The sequence below is a fragment of the Pseudophryne corroboree genome, chromosome 4 (genome assembly GCF_028390025.1).
Source record: "Pseudophryne corroboree isolate aPseCor3 chromosome 4, aPseCor3.hap2, whole genome shotgun sequence".
Classification (NCBI taxonomy): domain Eukaryota; kingdom Metazoa; phylum Chordata; class Amphibia; order Anura; family Myobatrachidae; genus Pseudophryne; species Pseudophryne corroboree.
Window position 1 is genome coordinate 553,468,481 of NC_086447.1, and position 26,188 is coordinate 553,494,668.

A 26,188-nucleotide genomic window follows, 5' to 3' on the forward strand; every position below is an offset into this window, starting at 1 on the left:
CTGGTGAGTGCTGAGGGAGAAGCCCCGCCCCCTCGGCGGCGGGCTTCTGTCCCGCTTAAATATAATAAAAACTGGCGGGGGCTCTTTATATATACAGTGCCTAGCTGTATATATATCACTTTTGCCAGAAATGAGGTTTATATTGCTGCCCAGGGCGCCCCCCCTGCGCCCTGCACCCTTACAGTGACTGCCGTGTGTGAGAGCAATGGCGCACAGCTGCACTGCTGTGCGTTACCTCAGTGAAGATCATGAAGTCTTCTGCCGCCTCTGAAGTCTTCTTTTCTTCTCATACTCACCCGGCTTCTATCTTCCGGCTCTGTGAGGAGGGCGGCGGCGCGGCACAGGGACGAACTCCAGGGTGATACCTGTGTTCTGACTCCCTCTGGAGCTAATGGTGTCCAGTAGCCTAAGAAGCAGAGCCTTGAAACTCACAGAAGTAGGTCTGCTTCTCTCCCCTCAGTCCCTCGATGCAGGGAAGTCTGTTGCCAGCAGGCGTCCTGAAAATAAAAAACCTAACAAATATACTTTCTGTCAGGAAGCTCAGGAGAGCTCCCTGAAGTGCACCCATCTCCTCTGGGCACAGTATCAAACTGAGGTCTGGAGGAGGGGCATAGAGGGAGGAGCCAGTGCACACCAGATCTAAAGTCTTTCTTAAAGTGCCTATGTCTCCTGCGGAGCCCGTCTATCCCCTTGGTCCTTACAGAGTCCCCAGCATCCTCTAGGACGTAAGAGAAAAAAAAAAGTCTTCAATGAATAAGGGTATCTTAAGGATGCACCTATACCCCCTGCATTTTCAAACATCTATGGATCATAAAAGGGCCAGGATTTAAGTGACTATTGATGGGTTTTTAAAGCAATTGAGACGCCTCCTGCTGAAGTAGAGCTCTGGACCCGCTTCCTATGGCTCTGTACCATAGATGGTGCAGAACCACTGGTTCTCCACCATCGATGGCACAATTATCTGACATTAGCTGTCAACCATCAATGTTTTACAAACAACCTCTGGTACAGCTCTCCCAATAAATTTGGCCAATAAAGACGTGTCCTTTTTATGTGAATTTCTCAGAAAAGCTAAATAATTTGTTAAAATTATGTGGGACAGGTATGTAGAAGTGTTGTATTGATGGTAGAGGGATTTTAAAGAATTGAATATAAGTGTTTTTTCTTTTAACTTTTTACATGGATTAAAACACTGTAAAATTAATTTACAGACTTTTTTCTTTTCCCCCGAAATGCTGGGAATACTTTAATCAAATGAAAAAAAACTTGCTTGCTATCATTTTTCTACCATTAATAAAAAATAAATAAAATAAAATCATCTACTTGACACCTTGTAAGTACAGTACTTCCAATAGTTTCCATATGGTTCTGTTATCTCCGTTGCAATTTTTTTGGGGGGACCAGGATGGTTTCACCATTTTTTCATGCACTTCTCCCATTTTACCGAAGAAAAATCGCACAACCTCACCGCGAGTCCCGCAAACTGGCATTTCTAACTGAATCTTGCATTTCTAGGGTATGCAAGTTTTCAGAAACAGATTCTCTTTTGCACTCGCCCCTAATTGAACTGACCCCAAAAGGTAGAACTCCAGCACCTTGTGGTTATCTCCGCTTACAGAAAACCCCTGTAAATTGTTGGAGAACAGATGAAAAATACAAGATATGGGGATATATATATACAGGTTGAGTATCCCATATCCAAATATTCCGAAATACGGAATATTCCGAAATACGGACTTTTTTTAATGAGAGTGAGATAGTGAAACCTTTGTTTTTTGATGACTTAATGTACACAAACTTTGTTTAATACACAAAGTTATTAAAAATATTGTATTAAATGACCTTTAGGCTGTGTGTATAAGGTGTATATGAAACATAAATGAATTGTGTGAATGTATACACACTTTGTTTAATGCACAAAGTTATAAAAAAATATTGGCTAAAATTGCCTTCAGGCTGTGTGTATAAGGTGTATATGTAACATAAATGCATTCTGTGCTTAGATTTAGGTCCCATCACCATGATATCTCATTATGGTATGCAATTATTCCAAAATACGGAAAAATCCCATATCCAAAATACCTCTGGTCCCAAGCATTTTGGATAAGGGATACTCAACCTGTATATATAAAGTTACAGACTTGTATTCATAAATGTATCAGTTTTGAAACCACAAGTTTTCAACACAAAGGGTCATATGCATCAAAGCTCGCAGAGAGATAAAGTGGAGAAAGATAGTACCTACCAATCAGCTCCTGTCATTTTTCAAACAGCCTGTAACATGACAGTTAAGAGATGGTTGGTTGGTACTTTCGCTCTGTCCACTTGATCACTCTCCAAGAGTTGATGCATATGCCCCATTAGGTTTGTAAAAGATTTTACCAGGGTACCCTTCCCCCTAGCTGAGCCCAAAACTAATGTCAAAACTTTAAATATGGGGATGAAGGGCGATGGAGGGGGGCATACTTTTGAGTACAGCACAGAAAATCTATAGTACTAGCCCGAGTAACCAGAACTGGTCTCATTCATAATTCAATTACTTAAATTCTGTAAACATACTATGGAATTGGGGAATTTGACTTTGAATGCATGCTTTAACAAAAACATTTTTTTTGCATCAATATAACATTTTTATATTTTCACTATGTTTGTTTTGTTAAATTAAAATAAAAGTGCTTGGTGGTTTGGGCAGAATTCAATTGTTTTATTGTTCCCGATCACCCGTCTAAAGTGACAGCTGATGGCAGGGCGATATTCAATTGATTTTTTTAAATGCGTATAGCAGTCGGTTTTAGCCGTGTAAAGCAGCTAATCTCGACTAAACTAATGAGCGCACTGTGAAAAGTATCGCAGGGGCATCCAAATCGGTCACCTTTCGCACATCTCAGCTCGCCATCCCCGAGGGGTGCAAGCTGAAATGCAGGCGCCAGAAGCCATCACACCCAAATGGAGCTACAATTGAATAGCTCCATTTGGGAGTCATCTAGTGGCTGCCAGTGGAAAAACAATTGGCTTAGACAGTCATGCAGATAAACACTATACCTGTAGCTGGTGAGATGCAGTAGTCATCCTCCATCGACTGCCCATATAAGTCATCATCGACAAAATCTTAAAAGAAAAACAAAACACATGGATTCATATCATAAGAGTTTATATTTTAAAGTGAGCGAATAAAGAGACATTATTTTGCTTTTTATGCTTTAAATATACACTAATATCCTTTATATGCATTAAGGTCATTCAATTTTAACTAATGCAACAGTTGGAGATATATAATATGTAGTGGTACATACATAGATTTGTTATTTTAATATGGTGACTACAGGTGAACAAACGTACAACTAAACTACAATAATCTTTCAAAGCCCTGAAATTATAATACATTTAAAAATAAAATAACTGTAACTGACAACACGTAAGGTCACTTATCTATTTACAAACTTGGTCACATTATATTTTCTCTGAACTAAAAGGTACATACACATCAATCACAACGATATCGCGATGATGCGATGTTGTCTGTGATGGGACCTGACATTGGCATGTGCGCGGGCGGAGCGGGGACCATGCTGCATTTGGCAGCATGGTCCTGCACGCAGCTCCGACGGACGATGTCGTAGATGCCGCGCCGGAGTCAGCGACATTGTGCATATATACTGGACGATATCGTGAATGATGTGTCTGAATTGGGCGCATCGTTCCAATTTCGTTCTGGTATGTACGCACCTTAAGAATAATTGTAGTCAGCAACACAAAATTCATATTTATTTATTATTTTGTTTTGTAACTAATGCACTAGAGTGTTGTATCTGATGCAACACTTGTGACTTTTGTATTTATGAATTTTATGATTATAATGGAACAGTGTTTTCCAACTCAAGTCCTCAGTGACCACTAATGCTGAGCAAACATTATACAGATAATTAAGTTGTGCATGCAGGCAAAAGATCCAGGATGTCGATGCAATATTTTTTTAAGTGGCAAGCCGACATTATGGGTGGAATGGAGTAATGTCTCCTCCCCAGAGGAGGAATGTAGATATTGCGTGGTCATATGCTGTGAAAACACTCATGTATGCCTAGGATGTCACACAGAAAAATAAGAGAAAATGCAGGTGCACACTCTAAACACCAAGAACACTGATAACCAAAATAATTATAATAAACTCTGCAATTTAACATGGAGTAAAACTGAGGTTCTCAGCATATTTTTTGGCCAAAAATATGGGCCCACCTACCATGGCCAGGTGACCTCATCAGGTAGGACCCCAACATTCCTAAGGTTCAAGTACAGAGCATAGGAAGACCAGGCCAGCACAACCCAACCACCCCAAGGCATCACACTATTGAGATATAGCAGTTACAGTGTTAGAAGGTGTTACATTAATAAAACGTAGCCGTTACACCATCTTGCCCTTCCGACAGTTGCTCATAAGGGTAATATTGGTACTTTGCCATGGGCAGCGTCAAATCCAGGCAGGATACATTTTTATTAAACTATTACTCTTGAACTTTTTGTATCTGATTCGAGAGACTGAATTGTTGCATCAGCTAATAAATAAGATTTTACTTACCGGTAAATCTATTTCTCGTAGTCCGTAGAGGATGCTGGGGACTCCGTAAGGACCATGGGGATAGACAGGCTCCGCAGGAGACATGGGCACTTTAAGAAAGAATTTAGTTCCTGGTGTGCACTGGCTCCTCCCTCTATGCCCCTCCTCCAGACCTCAGTTACAGAAACTGTGCCCAGAGGAGATGGACAGTAAGAGGAAAGGATTTTGTTAATCCAAGGGCAAGATTCATACCAGCCACACCAATCACACCGTATAACTTGTGATAACTACCCAGTTAACAGTATGAAAACAACATATCATCAGTTCAAGACCGATGCAACTATAACGTAACCCTTATTGAAGCAATAACTATATACAAGTATTGCAGAAGAAGTCCGCACTTGGGACGGGCGCCCAGCATCCTCTACGGACTACGAGAAATAGATTTACCGGTAAGTAAAATCTTATTTTCTCTAACGTCCTAGAGGATGCTGGGGACTCCGTAAGGACCATGGGGATTATACCAAAGCTCCCAAACGGGCGGTAGAGTGCGGATGACTCTACAGCACCGATTGAGCAAACATGAGGTCCTCCTCAGCCAGGGTATCAAACTTATAGAATTTTACAAAAGTGTTTGAACCCGACCAAGTAGCAGCTGACACAGCTGTAGTGCAGAAACCCCCCGGGCAGCCGCCCAAGAAGAGCCCACCTTCCTAGTGGAATGGGCCTTGACCGATTTTGGTAACGGCAATCCAGCCGTAGAATGCGCTTGCTGAATCGTGTTACAAATCCAGCGAGCAATAGTTTGCTTTGAAGCAGGAGCAGCAATCTTGTTGGATGCATACAGGACAAACAACGCTTCAGTTTTCCTGACTCTAGCCGTTCTGGCCACGTAAATTTTCAAAGCCCTGACCACATCAAGTAACTCGGAATCCTCCAAGTCACGAGTAGCCACAGGCACCACAATAGGTTGGTTCATATGAAAAGATGATACCACTTTTGGCAGAAATTGCGAACGGGTCCGCAATTCTGCTCTATCCATATGGAAGACCAAATAGGGGCTTTTATGCGACAAAGCCGCTAATTCAGACACTCGCCTAGCCGAAGCCAAGGCTAATAACATGACCACCTTCCACGTGAGATATTTAAACTCCACCGTTTTAAGTGGTTCAAACCAGTGTGACTTTAGGAAACTTAACACCGCCATTACCTTGGTGAAAATCCTCGGGGCCGTTAAGATCCAAGGTGCCACCGGAGGCACAAAAGCAGGCTGAATATGTAGCACTCCCTTTACAAAAGTCTGAACTTCCGGTAGAGAAGCCAACTCTTTTTGAAAGAAAATGGATAGAGCCGAAATCTGGACCCTAATGGAGCCTAATTTTAGGCCCAAATTCACTCCTGACTGTAGGAAGTGAAGGAAACGGCCCAGCTGGAATTCTTCCGTAGGAGCCTTCCTGGCCTCACACCAAGAACCATATTTTCGCCATCTACGGTGATAATGTTTAGATGTCACGTCCTTCCTAGCCTTTATCAGCGTAGGAATGACCTCCTCCGGAATGCCTTTCTCTGCTAGGATCCGGCGTTCAACCGCCATGCCGTCAAATGCAGCCGCGGTAAGTCTTGGAACAGACAGGGCCCCTGTTGCAACAGGTCCTGTCTCAGAGGAAGAGGCCACGGATCTTCTGTGAGCATTTCTTGCAGATCTGCGTATCAGGTCCTTCGTGGCCAATCTGGAACAATGAGGATTGTTCTCACGCCTCTTTTTCTTATAATCCTCAACACCTTGGGTATGAGAGGAAGAGGAGGAAACACATAAACTGACTGGAACACCCACGGTGTCACCAGGGCGTCTACAGCTACTGCCTGAGGGTCTCTTGACCTGGTGCAGTACCTCTGTAACTTTTTGTGGAGGCGGGATGCCATCATGTCCACCTGTGGCAGTTCCCACCGACTTGCAATCTGTGCGAAGACTTCGTGATGAAGTCCCCACTCCTCTGGGTGGAGGTCGTGTCTGCTTTCCAGTTGTCCACTCCCGGAATGAACACTGCTGACAGTGCGCTTACATGATTCTCCGCCCAGCGAAGAATTCTGGTGGCTTCCGCCATTGCCACTCTGCTCCTTGTGCCGCCTTGGCGGTTTACATGAGCCACTGCGGTGATGTTGTCTGACTGGATCAGAACTGGTTGGCCGCGAAGTAAGGTCTCCGCTTGATGTAGGGCGTTCTATATAGCCCTTAGCTCCAGGATGTTGATGTGAAGACAAGTCTCTTGACTTGACCAAAGACCCTGGACATTTCTTCCCTGTGTGACTGCTCCCCAACCTCGGAGGCTTGCGTCCGTGGTCACCAGGATCCAGTCCTGAATGCCGAATCTGCGGCCCTCGAGAAGGTGAGCACTTTGCAGCCACCACAGGAGTGACACCCTGGCCCTGGGGGACAGGGTGATCAACCGATGCATCTGTAGATGTGACCCGGACCACTTGTCCAGTAGATCCCATTGGAAAGTCCTCGCATGGAACCTGCCGAAGGGAATGGCCTCGTATGACGCCACCATCTTTCCCAGGACTCGAGTGCAATGATGCACTGACACCTGTTTTGGTTTCAATAGGTTCTTGACCAGAGTCATGAGTTCCTGGGCCTTCTCTATTGGGAGATAACCCCTCTTCTGGTCCGTGTCCATAATCATGCCCAAGAAGGGCAGACGAGTCGTAGGAACCAACTGCGACTTTGGAATATTTAGAATCCAGCCGTGTTGCTGTAACACTTTCAGTGACAGAGATACGCTTTTCAGCAACTGCTCTCTTGATCTCGCTTTTATGAGGAGATCGTCCAAGTACGGGATAATTGTGACACCTTGCTTCCGCAGGAGCACCATCATTTCCGCCATTACCTTGGTGAAAATCCTCGGGGCCGTGGAGACCAAACGGCAACGTCTGAAATTGGTAATGACAATCCTGTACCGCAAATCTGAGGTACGCCTGATGAGGTGGATAAATGGGGACATGAAGGTACGCATCTTTTATGTCCAGTGACACCATAAAATCCCCCCCTTCCAGGCTTGCGATGACCGCTCTTAGCGATTCCAACTTGAACCTTTTCAAGTATAGGTTCAGAGATTTTAAATTCAATATGGGTCTGACCTAACAGTCTGGTTTCGGGACTACAAACATGGTCGAATAATAACCCTTTCCCTGTTGAAGGAGGGGAACCTTGACCACCACCTGCTGAAGATACAATTTCTGTATTGCGTTTAACACTATTTCCCTCTCTTGGGGGGAAGATGGTAGGGCCGATTTGAAATACCGGCGAGGAGGCACCTCTTCGAATTCCAGCTTGTAACCCTGAGACACAATTTCTATTGCCCAAGGATCCACCTGGGAGTGAACCCACATGTGGCTGAAATTCCGAAGACGTGCCCCCACAGGGCCTGGCTCCACCAGTGGAGCCCCAGCGTCATGCGGTGGATTTTGTAGAGGCCGGTGAGGACTTCTGTTCCTGTGAACTAGCTGCGTTGTGCAGCTTCTTTCCTCTGCCCCTACCTCTGGCAAGAAAGAACGCACCTCGGACTTTCTTGTTTCTTTGTGAACGAAAGGACTGCATTTGATAATGCGGTGCTCTCTTAGGCTGTGAGGGAACATAAGGCAAAAAATTTGACTTTCCAGCTGTAGCTGTGGAGACCAGGTCCGAGAGACCTTCCCCGAAGAATTCCTCACCCCTGTAAGGTAAAACCTCCATATGCCTTTTTGAGTCGGCATCACCTGTCCATTGCCGAGTCCACAGGACCCTTCTGGCAGAAATCGACATAGCGTTTATTCTAGATCCCAGTAGACTAATGTCTCTTTGAGCATCTCTCATATATAGGACAGCGTCTTTTATATGCCCCAGGGTCAATAATACAGTTTCCTTATCTAGGGTATCCAATTCCTCAGATAAGGTATCCGTCCATGCAGCTACAGCGCTACACACCCAGGCCGACGCAATTGCCGGTCTTAGTAAGGTACCCGAATGTGTCTAAATGGACTTCAGGGTAATTTCCTGTTTGCGATCAGCAGCATCTTTGAGGGTAGCCGTATCCTGGGACGGCAGGGCTACCTTTTTGGATAAGCGTGTTAAAGCTTTGGGGAGCTTTTTCCATCGTAGCCTATCCGTTGGCGGGAAAGGATACGCCATAAGAATCCGTTTGGAAATCTGCATTTTTTTATCTGGAGATTCCCAAGCTTTTTCACATAACTCATTCAGTTCGTGTGAGGGGGGAAAAGTTACCTCAGGCTTCTTTCCCATATACACCCTCGTGTCAGGGACAGGGGTTTCCTCTGTGATGTGCAAAACATCCTTTATTGCTATAATCATATATCGAAGGGATTTAGCCAATTTTGGATGTAACTTTGCATCATCGTAATCGACACTGGAGTCAGAATCCATGTCGGTATCTGTGTCAACAATTTGGGATAGTGGGCGCTTATGAGACCCTGACGGTCCCTGCGACATAGGGTCAGGCACAGGTAGAGACCCTGACTGTCCCAATGCATCAGCCTTGTCAAATTTTTTATGCAAGGAATTAATATTATCATTTAAAACCTTCCACATATCCATCCAATCAGGTGTCGGCGCCGTTGGCGGAGACACCACATTCATTTGCTCCCGCTCCTCTCCCACATAGCCTTCCTCATCAGACATGTCGACACAAGCGTACCGACACACCACACACACACACAGGGAATGTCCTTTCTGAAGACAGTTCCCCCACAAGGCCCTTTGGAGAGACAGAGAGAGAGAGTATGCCAGCACACACCCCAGTGCTATAATATCCCAGGAATAACACAGTAACTTAATGTTAACCCAGTAGCTGCTGTATGTATAGTTTTTACGCCTAATTATGTGCCCCCCCTCTCTTTTCAACCCTCTTCTACCGTGTATCAGCAGGGGAGAGTCCGGGGAGCTTCCTCTCAGCGGTGCTGTGGAGAAAAAATGGCGCTGGTGAGTGCTGAGGGAGAAGCCCCGCCCCCTCGACGGCGGGCTTCTGTCCCGCTTATACAGTAATTTTGGCGGGGGCTCATACATATATACAGTGCCCAGCTGTATATATGTGTACTTTTGCCAACATGAGGTCCCAAAATGCTGCCCAGGGCCCCCCCCCTGCGCCCTGCACCCTTACAGTGACCGGAGTATGTGAGGTGTGTGGAGCAATGGCGCACAGTTGCAGTGCTGTGCGTTACCTCTAGTGAAGATCATGAAGTCTTCTGCTGCCTGTGAAGTCTTCTTTTCTTCTCATACTCACCCGGCTTCTATCTTCCGCCTCTGCGAGGGGACGGCGGCGCGGCTCTGGGACGGACGGCGAGGGTGAGATCCTGCGTACCAATCCCTCTGGAGCTAATGGTGTCCAGTAGCCGAAGAAGCAGGACCTAGCTTCAGAGAGTAGTGCTGCTTCTCTCCCCTCAGTCCCACGAAGCAGGGAGTCTGTTGCCAGCAGAGCTCCCTGAAAATAAAAAAAACCTAACAAAATACTTTCTATCAGTAAACTAAGGAGAGCTCACTGAAAAGCACCCAGCTCCTCTGGGCACAGTATCAAACTGAGGTCTGGAGGAGGGGCATAGAGGGAGGAGCCAGTGCACACCAGGAACTAAATTCTTTCTTAAAGTGCCCATGTCTCCTGCGGAGCCCGTCTATCCCCATGGTCCTTACGGAGTCCCCAGCATCCTCTAGGACGTTAGAGAAAAATCTTTTTCAACATCAAGTGATAAGTTCTTTGACAATGGTAGAACTTTAGCACCTTCAACTAAAGCCAAACAGTTTCTGGTATCTAATAAACAAACTTTAATCGTCAGAACCTTAACTGATTAAACAGCTTTCATGTTAAATCTCAGCAACACAACACTATATTAATAAAGTTATTTAAATGTACAAGGGGTGTGCAATAAGTTTCTGGATGTGCAGTGCATAGGTAGAGTAGATACCTGATATCTGACTGTATGGTTATAGATATCGGTCATATATATCCGACTGTATAGTTGTGAACTGTGACAGTCTTGTGAAATGTAAAGGCACAAAACAGTATATAAGCAGCACTACACACCGAAGAAGTCAGCATGTTCACTTCCTTCACAAACTCGTTATGGAGCTCAACAGAGGCCACTGGAGAGCCATGAACTTAGACGGCAACAAGAGTGGCCTGCGACAGCAGGAGAGTTTTGAGCAACAGCAAGCTGCTTTTGGGAAGGAAGCATCGGCCCAAACCACTGTGTTTGAGTGGTTTGCAGAATTTTGGTGTGAGAGACAGTCCCTGGAAGACGAGAAGCGCTGCAGCCGACCTGCGTCCGCCATCACAGAGGACAACATTGCTGCTGTGTGGGCCATAGTGATGCCATGGTGATTGTGGCTCAGTTAGAGAAAGAGATAGGTATCTCATTAGGAAAAGCTGCTCCATCAGCTGACTCGAAAGCAGAATGATGCTTGGGTGACTTGGTGTCGCAAAATGCTGGCCAGGTTTGATGGTGGTCACTCAAACAGCAGTCAGCCCAGTGGTTCACAGTTGGAGGTGTGCTGCCAAAGTAGTTCCAACATGCATGGCCAAGCAGATGGTGGCTGTTTTTAAGACCAAAACCGGTCATGTAGCTACTATACCACTCATGCAGCAGTGCACTGTCACTGGGGACTAGTATGCCAACTGATGCCTGCCTCAAGTGCTGGAAGTCATTTCTAGGCACCATCGAAGAACAAGTCTTAATGGTGCCCATTTCCATCACGAAATGCAGCTGCCCACAAACACAGAAAAGTGGTGGATTTTCTGGCCCATTAATGCATCCAGGAGGTTGGTACAGTCCAAACCTGGCCCCTTGCGACTTCTTTGTGTTCCCACAAATAAAGTGCAAGATGTGTGGGATTCGGTTTGAGGCACTGAAAGCTGCAGTGGAGACCTTCACCCAGCATGTAGAAGACATACACTACCTGCTTCAAACTGGTCCAGCTGCTTCACCAAATGGCATGCAACTTTGCATAGACTCCATTGGTAAATATTTAGAAAAAAATGTAATGTTCACTTTGTAAATATAACACGTTTGTGCATCCAGAAACTTATTGAACACCCTTCGTAAAATAAATAGAACCGTTAAGGGTATTTAATTAGTAATATTTCACTTATCATTTATCCTCTTTACTCTTCACCAAATTTGTTGAAACACATCAATCACAATTACTATGCTGAAAACAAATATTGCTGCCAGATGTCACATGACTTGGAAGTCTTGTGATTATTTCAAATATTTATATAGGAAGGGTGAAAATTTACATATGTAGTCCCACAATCATTGCTGCAATGTGTTCACACATGTGCACACATAGCAGCAGCAACTTAGTGCAACCGGGGGCGAACAGATGTACCCGCAAGCGCACAATGTAATTCCTATCATGGGTGCTATTCTCACGTGCCCACTAATGTGCGCACGCATTACAAAAACACTAGTCGCATCCGCAAATAGTCATGCGTGTGATGAGACCAGCTACAGTATATACTCCATGGTGTTACGTTATAATAATTTAGTCTTTTGAATTTCAGAATTCATATACTATTTTTCATGGAATGACTTATAAACATTAGGTTAACATTTTATTTTTAATATTTAGAATTCCTGATTGTGCAAACTTACACTGATTAAACGTATACAAAAAAAGTAAACATAGGTAGAGATAAACCAATGTGTTCCTGTCATTTTCTAGCACAGCCTGTGAAAAGCTTATTGGTTGGTACTTTTATCTCTCTTCAAGGTTTGATTCATCTCCCATACAAGTGTTCTCACATCAATACTCAACCAAGGGCCTAATTCAGACCTGATCGCAGCAGCAACATTTTTCTCAAATGGGCAAACCATGTGCACTGCAGGTGAGGCAGATCTAACATGTGCAGAGAGAGTTAGATTTGGGTGGGGTGTGTTCAAACTGAAATTAAAATTGCAGTGTAAAAATAAAGCAGCCAATATCTACCGTGCACAGAAACAAAATAAACCACCCATATACAATGCTCTCTGCACATGTTATATCTGCCCCACCTGCAGTGCACATAGGGGGTAATTCAGAGTTGATCGCAGCAGCAAATTTGTTAACAGCTGAGCAAAACCATGTGCACAGCAGGTGAGGCAGATATAACATTTGCAGAGAGTTAGATTTGGGTGGGTTATTTTGTTTCTGTGCAGGGTAAATACTGGCTGCTTTATTTTTACACTGCAATTTAGATTTCAGTTTGAACACACCCCACCCAAATCTAACTCTCTCTGCACATGTTGTACCTGTCCCCCCCCCTTTGCAGTGCACATGGTTTTGCCCAACACTGCTGCGACCAACTCTGAATTAGGCCCACGGTTTTGTCCAATAAAGAAAAATGTTGCTGCTGCAATCAGGTCTGAGTTAGGCCCCAAATCCACTAGCAATAATCATTATTTAGGTGTCATTTCTGCCTTGACAATTCCGCAAATGATACAAAGGAAGTTGAGAAAACCAAATCAAATAATGTCATATTTTGAACAGGTATGATGATCCTCTTACACATGGCACAATGATTTCTGTAAAAGTCTATTGAGAATGTTACTATATGGACAGACTAAAGATGGATAAACAAATCTCTTTTTTGTGAAGTTTTCTGATTTATAGAAAATTATTTAGAAATCACCACATGTATGGTGCTCAAATATGGAAGAGAACTAATGAAATGCACTCTGATTTCAATCTCTCCTGGCTAAAAATACAGTTTCCGCTATCCCGTCTTGCTTTGTCCGATGTACTCACAGCGTTTCAGCCTGACCACTAATATGCTAGGCATGACTGTGTCCATCCACATGTGCAGCACAGAATAGACATAGATCCGCACAACTATTCTAAAGGAGGGTACAAACTAGGCGATGTGCTCCATGAGCGACCTCGCCTACTGTGTACCCGTTCCGGCCCAGCCCACCCGACGTGAGCATACACACAGTGCGATAATCACTAGCAATATAACACAGTGACATCATGCCGCGGCCGTGCATGCAGCTTTGGACAATGAGTCCAAATTGAGCTGCCAGTCCAGGCGACAGCGAGTCTCGATAACAAGACGCGGGGCCGCGTTTCGTTCGTCGTTTACTGCGTACATACTGGGCAATATAGTAAACGATATCGCTCAGGAAAGGTTACAATGATCGTAACCTTTCCTGAGCTAAAGCAGCCTGCCCGCTTCCTGCTCTCCCAGCATGTATAGATGCCATGCGCATGCGCACAGCATCCATTCACGTTATGGGAGAGCGCTTGGGGGAAGCCCAGCACATACATAGGTGCTAGGCACGCCCCCTTTAGTGACGCTGCCGGCCACCCACGCCCCCTTTAGTGACGTCTGTTGGTGCCACACTGCCTGCTCTAAAGACGTCGTCTTAGAGCCACGTGCCCAATTTGCATAGCCACACCCAGTTTTCAGACGTGTGCACAAGTACCCACACAGACCGGCGCCCTGCCCTCAAAAATTCCTAGGGGGAACACTACAATGAGCAACGTCTTTTACTAGATCGACTAGTGTTTATGAGCCTTTAGATGGGTGGCCAATTCTTTGCAACAATGGGGCTGATTCAATTGTTCCCTGCCCACCCTGGTTGGGTGTCTTTAGCAATGGTCGTCCATCAGAACTATTCAACTGTTGATCTGACCAGACGCCCACTGACGCGTGATTGAGCATACACACTCTGCGATGTGGATGATATGGCACTCTCATAAGCCTCAAAACCACATATGAGCCAATATATTGCCTAATGTCAAGGCTTGACAAATACTCTATAACAGAAAGGACTAAGATAGTCCCAGCAAGACAAGCGATTCCTTCGTGGAGCACTCTTTTTGGTCAGTTAACTGTGATAATTGAAATAGTTAAAACATAACTTCTATTACACACAGTGCGATTTTCGCATGCTATTTGATCTTTTTAGTTCAAATCGCACCTTGTGTATTGTCCCTTGCGATGCGCGCTCCCGTCTAGACAATATCACAAGGCAAAATAGTATGTGCGGGCAGGTATTTCTGAACTACATCGCATACATTACATATTGTAGTGTAGTCAAATTCGGGTGTAGTTCAAATCGCATACCACTAAAGTATAAATCGCATAGCTTACATAGTGTAGCTCAAATCACACCTAGCACAGATAGCACCGTGTGAGGGCACCATTAGCATGAAACCACAGGTTAACATCTCAACCCTGAACTTCCTATTGCAAAGACTTTGGGGTCTATTCAAGAAGCAGTGAAAACAGTGGAGAAGTGAGTCGGTGAAGAAGTTAGGGGCCCTACTCACTGGCCGACCCGCTGCCGAGCTGCCCGACGGCGGATACGGCCGACGAGCGACCCGGCGGCGGGAGGGACAGTGACGGGGGAGTGAAGTTTCTTCACTCCCCCCGTCACGCGGCTGCATTGAAGTGCAGGCAAATATGGACGAGATCGTCCATATTGGCCTGCATGCACAGCCGACGGGAGACCAGAGATGAACGAGCGCGGGGCCGCGCATCGTTCATCGCTGGAGTCTCCACACTGAAAGATATGAACGAGTTCTCGAATCATTTATGAACGAGATCGTTCATATCTTTCAAAAAATCGGCCAGTGTGTAGGGCCTATAAGCCATGGCAACCAATCAGCTGCTCCGTTCAAGTGCAAATTATAAATGTTACTTCAATGCCGATTGGTTGCAATGGGCAGCTTCGCCACACTTTTCACTGCTTCATGAATAGACCCCTGAGTCTGTGTTTAAAAAACTGCTGCTAATTTAGGGGCATATTCAATTGAATGCGATAATTTTACTTTTCCTGTGGCGTGCAAAATTTCAGGCACCACAGGGTGTTTGGCATCCAATTAGATGCAAGAATTTTAGCTGCTGTAATTTCTAGAGGAATGATTGCAGCTTTTCTCTCATCTTAAGAGGTGTAAACTTTGGGGAAATCAATAAAGTAAAAATGATCCGACTTGATTCAGAACTCCTTTGAAAACCCCCTCCCCAAATTTTTTTTTGCATTATTGTCCACCGAAAATATACAGTATGTAACAATAAAAATAGCAAGTGCAACAAACAGACATTTTAAATGCTCAAAATATTTTTCTGTGGGACTGTAAAATACAGCTAACAGTTACCTAATATTTATCATTCTGGGGGTACCGGCTACTGTCACCATTTTCATTCAAATTCCCTGCTGGTTTTTTTTTTTTTTGCAAGAAAAATTATTGTGCCAAATTTTTCTCAATTTGAGTACTGCAGGATTGGGAGTGCACATAGCCGTGGTAATGAAAAAAAGGAGCGATACCCATATTAAGTTTTGTGGAAAAATCTTTGCACTCAATTAAAATGTGCCCCTTTATCTAATGCAGAGGTTCTCAAACTCGGTCCTCGGGGGCACACACAGTGCATGTTTTGCAGGTCTTCTCACAGAATCACAAGTGAAATAATTAGCTCCACCTGTGGACCTTTTAAAATGTGTCAGTGAGTAATTAATACACCTGTGCACCTGCTGGGTTACCTGCAAAACATGCAGTGTGTGTGCCCCCGAGGACCGAGTTTGAGAACCTCTGATCTAATGCATAGGTTCTCAAACTCAGTCCTCATTACCCCACACAGTGCACGTTTTGCAGGTCTCTTCACAGAATCACAAGTGAAATAATGAACTCCACCTGTGGGCCTTTTAAAATGTGTCAGTGAGTAATTAATACACCTGTGCACCTGCTGGGTTACCTGCAAAAGACATGCACTGTGTGGGGTCCTGAGGACTGAGTTTGAAAACTTGTGATCTAATGTTATGACAACTTCATGAATATTTAAATTCAACATCTACTTTATACCCATGCACTGGTACCTAATCAGCACAATTGTTTTACACATAGGCAGGAATAGTCTATCCATTTATGTGTTGGAATTACAGTGCATAAATCTATTACATAAGAGTAAACTAGGTTTAAAATAAAAAAATAAGATTTTACTCACCAGTAAATCTATTTCTCGTAGTCCGTAGTGGATGCTGGGAACTCCGTAAGGACCATGGGGAATAGCGGCTCCGCAGGAGACTGGGCACAACTAAAGAAAGATTTAGGACTACCTGGTGTGCACTGGCTCCTCCCTCTATGCCCCTCCTCCAGACCTCAGTTAGGAAACTGTGCCCGGAACAGCTGACACAATAAGGAAAGGATTTGAAATCCCGGGTAAGACTCATACCAGCCACACCGTACAACTCGTGATACTATACCCAGTTAACAGTATGAATAACAACTGAGCCTCACGAACAGAAGGCTCATAACAATAACCCTTTAGTTAGGCAATAACTATATACAAGTATTGCAGACAATCCGCACTTGGGATGGGCGCCCAGCATCCACTACGGACTACGAGAAATAGATTTACCGGTGAGTAAAATCTTATTTTCTCTGACGTCCTAGTGGATGCTGGGAACTCCGTAAGGACCATGGGGATTATACCAAAGCTCCCAAACGGGCGGGAGAGTGCGGATGCCTCTGCATCACCGAATGAGCAAACTCAAAGTCCTCCTCAGCCAGGGTATCAAACTTGTAGAATCTTGCAAAAGTGTTTGAACCCGACCAAGAAGCAGCTCGGCAAAGTTGTAAAGCCGAGACCCCTCGGGCAGCCACCCAAGAAGAGCCCACTTTCCTCGTGGAATGGGCTTTTACCGATTTAGGATGCGGCAGTCCAGCCGCAGAATGTGCAAGTTGAATCGTGCTACAGATCCAGCGAGCAATAGTCTACTTAGAAGCAGGAGCACCCAGCTTGTTGGGTGCATACAGGATAAACAGCGAGTCAGTTTTCCTGACTCCAGCCGTCCTGGAAACATATATTTTCAGGGCCCTGACTACGTCCAGCAACTTGGAGTCCTCCAAGTCCCGAGTAGCCGCAGGCACCACAATAGGTTGGTTCACATAAAACGCTGATACCACCTTAGGAAGGAATTGGGAACGAGTCCTCAATTCCGCCCTATCCGTATGAAAAATCAGATAAGGGCTTTTACATGACAAAGCCGCCAATTCTGATACACGCCTGGCCGACGCCAGGGCCAACAGCATGACCACTTTCCACGTGAGGTATTTTAGCTCCACGGTCTTAAGTGGCTCAAACCAATGCGACTTTAGGAAATCCAACACCACGTTGAGATCCCACGGTGCCACTGGAGGCACAAACGGGGGCTGAATATGCAGCACTCCTTTAACAAAAGTCTGAACTTCAGGCAGTGAAGCCAGTTCTTTTTGGAAGAAAATGGACAGAGCCGAAATCTGGACCTAAATGGAGCCCAATTTTAGGCCCATAGTCACTCCTGACTGCAGGAAGTGCAGAAAACGACCCAGTTGAAATTCCTCCGTTGGGGCCTTCCTGGCCTCACACCACGCAACATATTTCCGCCATATGCGGTGATAATGGTTTGCGGTCACCTCTTTCCTAGCTTTAATCAGTGTAGGAATAACTTCCTCCGGAATGCCTTTTTCTTTTAGGATCCGGTGTTCAACCGCCATGCCGTCAAACGCAGTCGCGGTAAGTCTTGGAACAGACAGGGCCCCTACAGCAGCAGGTCCTGTCTGAGCGGCAGAGGCCATGGGTCCTCTGATAACATCTCTTGAAGTTCCGGGTACCAGGCTCTTCTTGGCCAATCCGGAACCACTAGTATAGTTCTTACGCCTCTTCTTCTTATTATTCTCAGTACCTTGGGTATGAGAGGTAGAGGAGGGAACACATAAACCGACTGGTACACCCACAGTGTCACTAGAGCGTCCACCGCTATCGCCTGAGGGTCCCTTTTTGAGCATTTTGAAGACTTCTGGATGAAGTCCCCACTCTCCCGGGTGGAGGTCGTGTCTGCTGAGGAAGTCTGCTTCCCAGTTGTCCACTCCCGGAATGAACACTGCTGACAGAGCTAACACGTGATTTTCCGCCCATCGGAGAATCCTTGTGGCTTCTGCCATCGCCATCCTGCTTCTTGTGCCGCCCTGTCAGTTTACATGGGCGACCGCCGTGATGTTGTCTGACTGGATCAGCACCGGCTGGTGTTGAAGCAGGGGTCTTGCCTGACTTAGGGCATTGTAAATGGCCCTTAGTTCCAGAATATTTATGTGTAGGGAAGTCTCCTGACTTGACCATTGTCCTTGGAAGTTTCTTCCCTGCGTGACTGCCCCCCAACCTCGAAGGCTGGCATCCGTGGTCACCAGGACCCAGTCCTGTATGCCGAATCTGCGGCCCTCTAGAAGATGAGCACTCTGCAGCCACCACAGCAGCGACACCCTGGCCCTTGGAGACAGGGTTATCAGCCGATGCATCTGAAGATGCGATCCGGACCACTTGTCCAACAGATCCCACTGAAAGATCCTTGCATGGAACCTTCCGAATGGAATTGCTTCGTAAGAAGCCACCATTTTTCCCAGGACTCACGTGCAGTGGTGCACCGACACCTGTTTTGGTTTTAGGAGGTCTCTGACTAGAGATGACAACTCCTTGGACTTCTCCTCCGGGAGAAACACTTTTTTCTGTTCTGTGTCGAGAACCATCCCCAGGAACAGTAGACGCGTTGTAGGAACCAGCTGCGACTTCGGAATGTTCAGGATCGAGCCGTGCTGTTGTAGCACTGCCCGAGCCAGTGCTACTCCGATCAAAAACTGTTCCCTGGACCTCGCCTTTATAAGGAGATCGTCCAAGTATGGGATAATTATAACTCCCTTTTTTCGAAGGAGTATCATCATCTCTGCCATTACCTTGGTAAATACCCTCGGTGCCGTGGACAGACCAAGCGGCAACGTCTGGAATTGGTAATGACAGTCCTGTACCACAAATCTGAGGTACTCCTGGTGAGGGGGGTAAATGGGGACATGCAGGTAAGCATCCTTGATGTCCAGTGATACCATGTAATCCCTTTCGTCCAGGCTTGCAATAACCGCCCTGAGCGATTCCATTTTGAACTTGAACCTTCGTATATAAGTGTTCAAGGATTTCAAATTTAGGATGGGTCTCACCGAACCGTCCGGTTTCGGTACCACAAACATTGTGGAATAGTAACCCCGTCCTTGTTGAAGGAGGGGTACCTTGACTATCACCTGCTGCGAATACAGCTTGTGAATTGCCTCCAGCACTGCCTCCCTGTCCGAGGGAGCTGTCAGCAAGGCAGATTTGAGGAAACGGCGAGAGGGAGACGTCTCGAACTCCAGCTTGTACCCCTGAGATACTACCTGTAGAATCCAGGGATCCACCCGTGAGCGAGCCCACTGGTCGCTGAAGTACTTGAGACGGGCCCCCACCGTACCTGGCTCCGCCTGTGGAGCCCCAGCGTCATGCGGTGGACTTAGAGGAAGCGGGGGAGGACTTTTGTTCCTGGGAACTGGCTGTATGCTGCAGCTTTTTCCCTCTACCTCTGGGCAGAAAGGACGCGCCTTTAACCCGCTTGCCTTTCTGGGACCGAAAGGACTGTACCTGATAATACGGTGCTTTCTTCGGCTGTGAGGGAACATGGGGTAAAAATGTTGATTTCCCAGCTGTAGCTGTGGAAACGAGGTCCGAGAGACCATCCCCAAACAACTCCTCACCCTTGTAAGGCAAAACTTCTATGTGCCTTTTAGAATCAGCATCACCTGTCCACTGCCGAATCCACAATCCTCTCCTGGCAGAAATGGACATTGCGTTTTTTTTAGATGCCAGCCGGCAAATATCCCTCTGTGCATCTCTCATGTATAAGACTGCGTCTTTAATATGCTCTATGGTTAGCAATATAGTGTCCCTGTCTAAGGTATCAATGTTATCTGACAGGGAATCTGACCACGCAGCTGCAGCACTGCACATCCATGCTGAAGCAATAGCTGGTCTCAGTATAATACCTGAGTGTGTATATATACAGACTTCAGGATAGCCTCCTGCTTTCTATCTGCAGGCTCCTTTAGGGCGGCCGTGTCCGGAGACGGTAGTGCCACCTTTTTTGACAGACGTGTGAGCGCTTTATCCACCCTAGGGGATGTCTCCCAACGTGACCTATCCTCTGGCAGGAAAGGGTACGCCATTAGTAACCTTTTAGAAATTACCAGTTTCTTATCGGGGGAAACCCACGCTTCTTCACACACTTCATTTAATTCATCAGATGGGGGAAAAACCACTGGAAGCTTTTTCTCCCCAAACATAATACCCTTTTTTGTGGTACCTGGGGTAATATCTGAAATGTGCAACACATTTTTCATTGCCGTAATCATGTAACGGGTGGCTCTATTGGAATGTACACTAGTCTCATCGTCGTCGACACTGGAGTCAGTAGCCGTGTCGACATCTGTGTCTGCCATCTGAGGTAGTGGGCGTTTTAGGGCCCCTGATGGCTTTTGAGACGCCTGGGCAGGCACGGGCTGAGAAGCCGGCTGCCCCACATCTGCTATGTCGTCAAACCTTTTATGTAAGGAGTTGACACTGTCGCGTAATTCCTTCCACATGTCCATCCACTCAGGTGTCGACCCCGCAGGGGGTGACATCACATTTATCGGCATCTGCTCCGCCTCCACATAAGCCTCCTCATCAAACATGTCGACACAGCCGTACCGACACACCGCACACACACAGGGAATGCTCTGACTGAGGACAGGACCCCACAAAGTCCTTTGGGGAGACAGAGAGAGAGTATGCCAGCACACACCAGAGCGCTATATATACAGGGATTCACACTACCCACAATGATTTTTCCCCTATAGCTGCTGATATTACACAGATTGCGCCTAAATTTAGTGCCCCCCCTCTCTTTTTTACCCTATGTAGTCTGGAAACTGCAGGGGAGAGCCTGGGGAGCGTCCTTCCAGCGGAGCTGTGAGGGAAAATGGCGCCAGTGTGCTGAGGGAGATAGCCCCGCCCCTTTTCCGGCGGACTTCTCCCGCTTTTTTATATGTATATCTGGCAGGGGATTTTACACATATATAGTCTTAATGACTATATTATGTGTTTATTTTGCCAGCAAGGTACTATTATTGCAGCCCAGGGCGCCCCCCCAGCGCCCTGCACCCATCAGTGACCGGAGTGTGTGGTGTGCATGGGGAGCAATGGCGCACAGCTGCAGTGCTGTGCGCTACCTTGATGAAGACCGAAGTCTTCTGCCGCCGATTTCCAGGAACGGCTTCTTGCTTCTGGCTCTGTAAGGGGGGCGGCGGCGCGGCTCCGGGACCGGACGACCGAGGCTGGGCCTGTGTTCGATCCCTCTGGAGCTAATGGTGTCCAGCAGCCTAGAAGCCCAAGCTAGCTGCAAGCAGGTAGGTTCGCTTCTCTCCCCTTAGTCCCTCGTAGCAGTGAGTCTGTTGCCAGCAGATCTCACTGAAAATAAAAAACCTAAAATATACTTTCTTTTCTAGGAGCTCAGGAGAGCACCTAGTGTGCATCCAGCTCGGCCGGGCACAAAATTCTAACTGAGGTCTGGAGGAGGGGCATAGAGGGAGGAGCCAGTGCACACCAGGTAGTCCTAAATCTTTCTTAGTTGTGCCCAGTCTCCTGCGGAGCCGCTATTCCCCATGGTCCTTACGGAGTTCCCAGCATCCACTAGGACGTCAGAGAAACAGTGAATTTGTAGTGCATGCTGATCTGAACGGCAGATTAGAAAAGGTGAGATGACTGCTTTTTACAAAGTCCCTTCCTTGACTAGATGATGCACCATGTAACCTTTAAAATAGGGTCAACCCCACCTAGATTTCCCAAATGTAATGAATCTTAACAAGGCGCAAAAAGTTGTGTCAGCATGTGTTGAACATGTGTAACAACAGAATAATGTACAATTCTGGTTCAGATGTCAACAAAAGCATATATGACAGCTGCAGCAAACAAATGCACTGACAGACCAAAGCAATCAAAAGTGGTTTGGCATACTTGTGGACAATCATCAACTTGGCAAGAGAATGTTGGCATGGTTGTAATGTCGACATGCAGGACGCACACATTGACCACCAGCGTTGATCATGTCCACACTGTCGACATGATCAGAATGTGGACAAAACGTTCCAGGTGGTGGCTTATCAGGCTCGGCAGCGTCACTGGTGTTTTCAGAGTCCAGCAGTCACGGTGAGCCCAGCTGATACTGCTTAACCTCTAACCCTAACCCTCCCCTTTTGTGGCCTAACCCACTGGTTCTCAACCTCGGTCCTCAAGTAACCCCAACAGTCCATGTTTTCCAGGTCTCCTCACAGGATTGCAAGTTAAATAATTAGCTCCACCTGTGGGTCTTTTATAATGTGTCAGTGAGTAATGAACACACCTGTTCAACTGCTAGGTGACCTGGAAAACATGAACTGTTGGGGGTACTTGAGGTTGAGAACCACTGTCCTAACCTACAGATCCATGTAGACACCATAACTGTCAACATTATGACGGCATCATGGATCAAAACTCTATGTATGAATGGATATTCAGAGTAAAGAAGTTATCCACAATTTTTTAGGGCACTCAGTACCTTGTCTTCCACTGGTAGTCACCAATACGGGATGCAGTCAATATACCATCGTATACAGCCGGTGAAATACAGACGCCCAGAATCACGACAAACGCTTGGTATTCCCAATCGGTTGGTGGGAACCTGTGGCGAGTGCATCGAGCCACCGAGCCCGATGCGTGACGAGCGCAGCAAGCCTGTCAGCAGACTCTCTGCCGGGATTCCAGCAGACAGGATGCCGCTGTCGGTATAGTGACAGCCGCCATCCCGTCTGCCAGGATATCATATACCACCAATACTGTGTCGCTCCACGCTGCACATACTGGAGTCTATTTATGTAAAAAACGAAAACAGAATTGTTACTTTCCACTATATATCACATAAGACAGCAGAGAAGTATTGCGCTTCCCTGACATTTTCGCAGTGATGTTCAGATTATGCCATCTTGAGAAGACGAACCTGAACACACCAGAGAAATGGAAAGCTGAGCTTTCCCTCCTGTAATGAATTGAAATCACCGGGTGATGCGATTCAGGCAAGGAGTGGGTGTGCCACTGGAGGTCATGAACACAGAAACCCGCTCTGTTAATGGCACTAAGCAAAGAAAAGCCCTGTTTTCCGCAACCCCATTGTTAGTACAATGCAGCTTGTTACAGTGTTGATCACAACAACAAGTGCTGTTTTTATACTCAACGCCGCGCTATAAAAATCCTGCATGTACTATGGATGAAACAGAATGCATCTCTAGCTTGGTAGGTGGTTCTACAAAACAATGACATTTATCAAAGCAATAAATGGTTTACTACTATTAGGAGTAAGCGCAGTGATGGGAAACCATATGTCAGTGCTAGAGCTAAAAATCCCCATTCTCACCACAGTACAAATCGGTCCCTTGCAAGGTGAGATCAGGGATCCTTAGGTCAGTCTACATGAGCTGCCACTGAGTCTGGGCAAAGGCTCTGAATATGGTCCTGTGTCTGAGCCCTGAGATACAAGACATGCACATGATAATAAATAATGAGTATGGGTAAAGCACATGGAAGCTTTGCAAGTGAATAGAACAAGCAGGCAGTGAAAGCACCTCACACATGGCACCAGTGTGTTTTGTGAGTTGCGGGTAGGATGCCTACTCCACCGTCCATATGTGAGCATGCAGTGTCCAGCCCGGGGCCTACCAGGAGGCCGAGCTCCCACTTTCTTACCGTCATCGTAATTATAACCGCGTACGTTTCGGTGCCGGGCCATGGCGTAGCTGTGTTCTCTACCTCCTGCCCTCACCGCCCGCACATGTTTGGCCTCCGGGCCGGGGAACCGCCGCAGTGCCGCCGCTACTCTACTATCGTAACCACGTCACCGTACCAACCGTGACCGTAACTGCGGATTAGACAACGGCTCACTAGAGGCCTCTCAGTTTATCACACATGCCATAAAACATGTCCATAATACATGAGACAGGATCGATAGCAGCGGCCATGTTGGCGAAGCCCTCCGTCTACAGTATATTTAATTGAGTCCACGAGACTGTGTTTAGGACATAATGAGCGTGTTGTTTGCAAAGTTTTTTTTTTCTTAATAAACTTTAACAATTTATTATTATGGTGTGGGTCATTGTTACGGAAGCTGCTAGCAGCATATAGCTACTGGGTCCGTGGGTGCTGCCCCCTCAGTTTGTGTGATGAACTGCCACTAACCATGTGTATGCTGGTAATTTGGGAGTCTATTTACTAATGTCTTGGATGGACGTAAAATTAGTGGAAGGAGATTAAGTATCAGCTCCTACCTGTCATTTTGTTAAACACAGCCTGTGACATGGCAGTTAGGAGGAGCTGATTGGCTGGTACTTCATCTTCGTCCACTTTACCTCCATATAAGGCTTAGTAAATAGACCTTTATTTTACTGTGGAGGGGGACAACTTGTGCACACACAATCATAAGCCCATACTGATGGTATCATGCTTTGTAATGTTGTATTTTGATGCATAAACAACAATATTAAAGTGTCTAAAAATTGCAACACCAAGAACTTTGCTGACCGTTTTACTTTTTATTTCTCTGACGTCCTAAGTGGATGCTGGGGACTCCGTCAGGACCATGGGGAATAGCGGCTCCGCAGGAGACAGGGCACAAAAGTAAAAGCTTTAGGATCAGGTGGTGTGCACTGGCTCCTCCCCCCATGACCCTCCTCCAAGCCTCAGTTAGGTTTTTGTGCCCGGCCGAGAAGGGTGCAATCTAGGTGGCTCTCCTAAAGAGCTGCTTAGAGTAAAAGTTTTATTAGGTTTTTTATTTTCAGTGAGTCCTGCTGGCAACAGGCTCACTGCAACGAGGGACTTAGGGGAGAAGAAGTGAACTCACCTGCGTGCAGGATGGATTGGCTTCTTAGGCTACTGGACACTAGCTCCAGAGTGACGATCACAGGTACAGCCTGGATGGGTCACCGGAGCCGCGCCGCCGACCCCCTTGCAGATGCTGAAGAGAGAAGAGGTCCAGAAATCGGCGGCTGAAGACTTCTCAGTCTTCATGAGGTAGCGCACAGCACTGCAGCTGTGCGCCATTGCTCTCAGCACACTTCACACCAACGGTCACTGAGGGTGCAGGGCGCTGGGGGGGGCGCCCTGGGCAGCAATGAAAGTACCTATACTGGCTAAAAATACATCACATATAGCCTCTGGGGCTATATGGATGTATTTAACCCCTGCCAGGTTGTCAGAAAAACGGGAGAAGAAGCCCGCCGAAAAGGGGGCGGGGCCTATTCTCCTCAGCACACAGCGCCATTTTCCCTCACAGAACTGCTGGAGGGAAGGCTCCCAGGCTCTCCCCTGCACTGCACTACAGAAACAGGGTTAAAACAGAGAGGGGGGGCACTTATTTGGCGATATGATTATATATTAAGATGCTATAAGGGAAAACACTTATATAAAGGTTGTCCCTGTATAATTATAGCGTTTTGGTGTGTGCTGGCAAACTCTCCCTCTGTCTCCCCAAAGGGCTAGTGGGGTCCTGTCCTCTATCAGAGCATTCCCTGTGTGTGTGCTGTGTGTCGGTACGTGTGTGTCGACATGTATGAGGACGATGTTGGTGAGGAGGCGGAGCAATTGCCTGTAATGGTGATGTCACTCTCTAGGGAGTCGACACCGGAATGGATGGCTTATTTAGGGAATTACGTGATAATGTCAACAAGGTCGGTTGACGACATGAGACGGCCGGCAAACAAATTAGTACATG

At 46.4% G+C, this 26,188-nt stretch overlaps 1 protein-coding gene across 2 annotated transcripts in view; it reads right to left on the minus strand.

The window, feature by feature from the left end:
- HBS1L (HBS1 like translational GTPase) overlaps positions 1 to 24,465 on the minus strand; it is a 292,045-nt gene extending 267,580 nt beyond the window's left edge. The window contains exons 1-2 of one of the 2 annotated variants that reach the window (XM_063917372.1): positions 24,169 to 24,427; positions 3,043 to 3,108 (exon numbers count right to left, since the gene is read on the minus strand). In XM_063917372.1, coding sequence (XP_063773442.1) covers positions 3,043 to 3,108; positions 24,169 to 24,211 — 109 coding nt within the window. In that variant the 5' untranslated portion in view covers positions 24,212 to 24,427. Of the gene's footprint in view, positions 1 to 3,042; positions 3,109 to 24,168 lie in introns of both variants that reach the window. The other variant, XM_063917373.1, reaches the window with a different exon arrangement.
- Between the last annotated feature and the right edge of the window lie 1,723 nt (positions 24,466 to 26,188).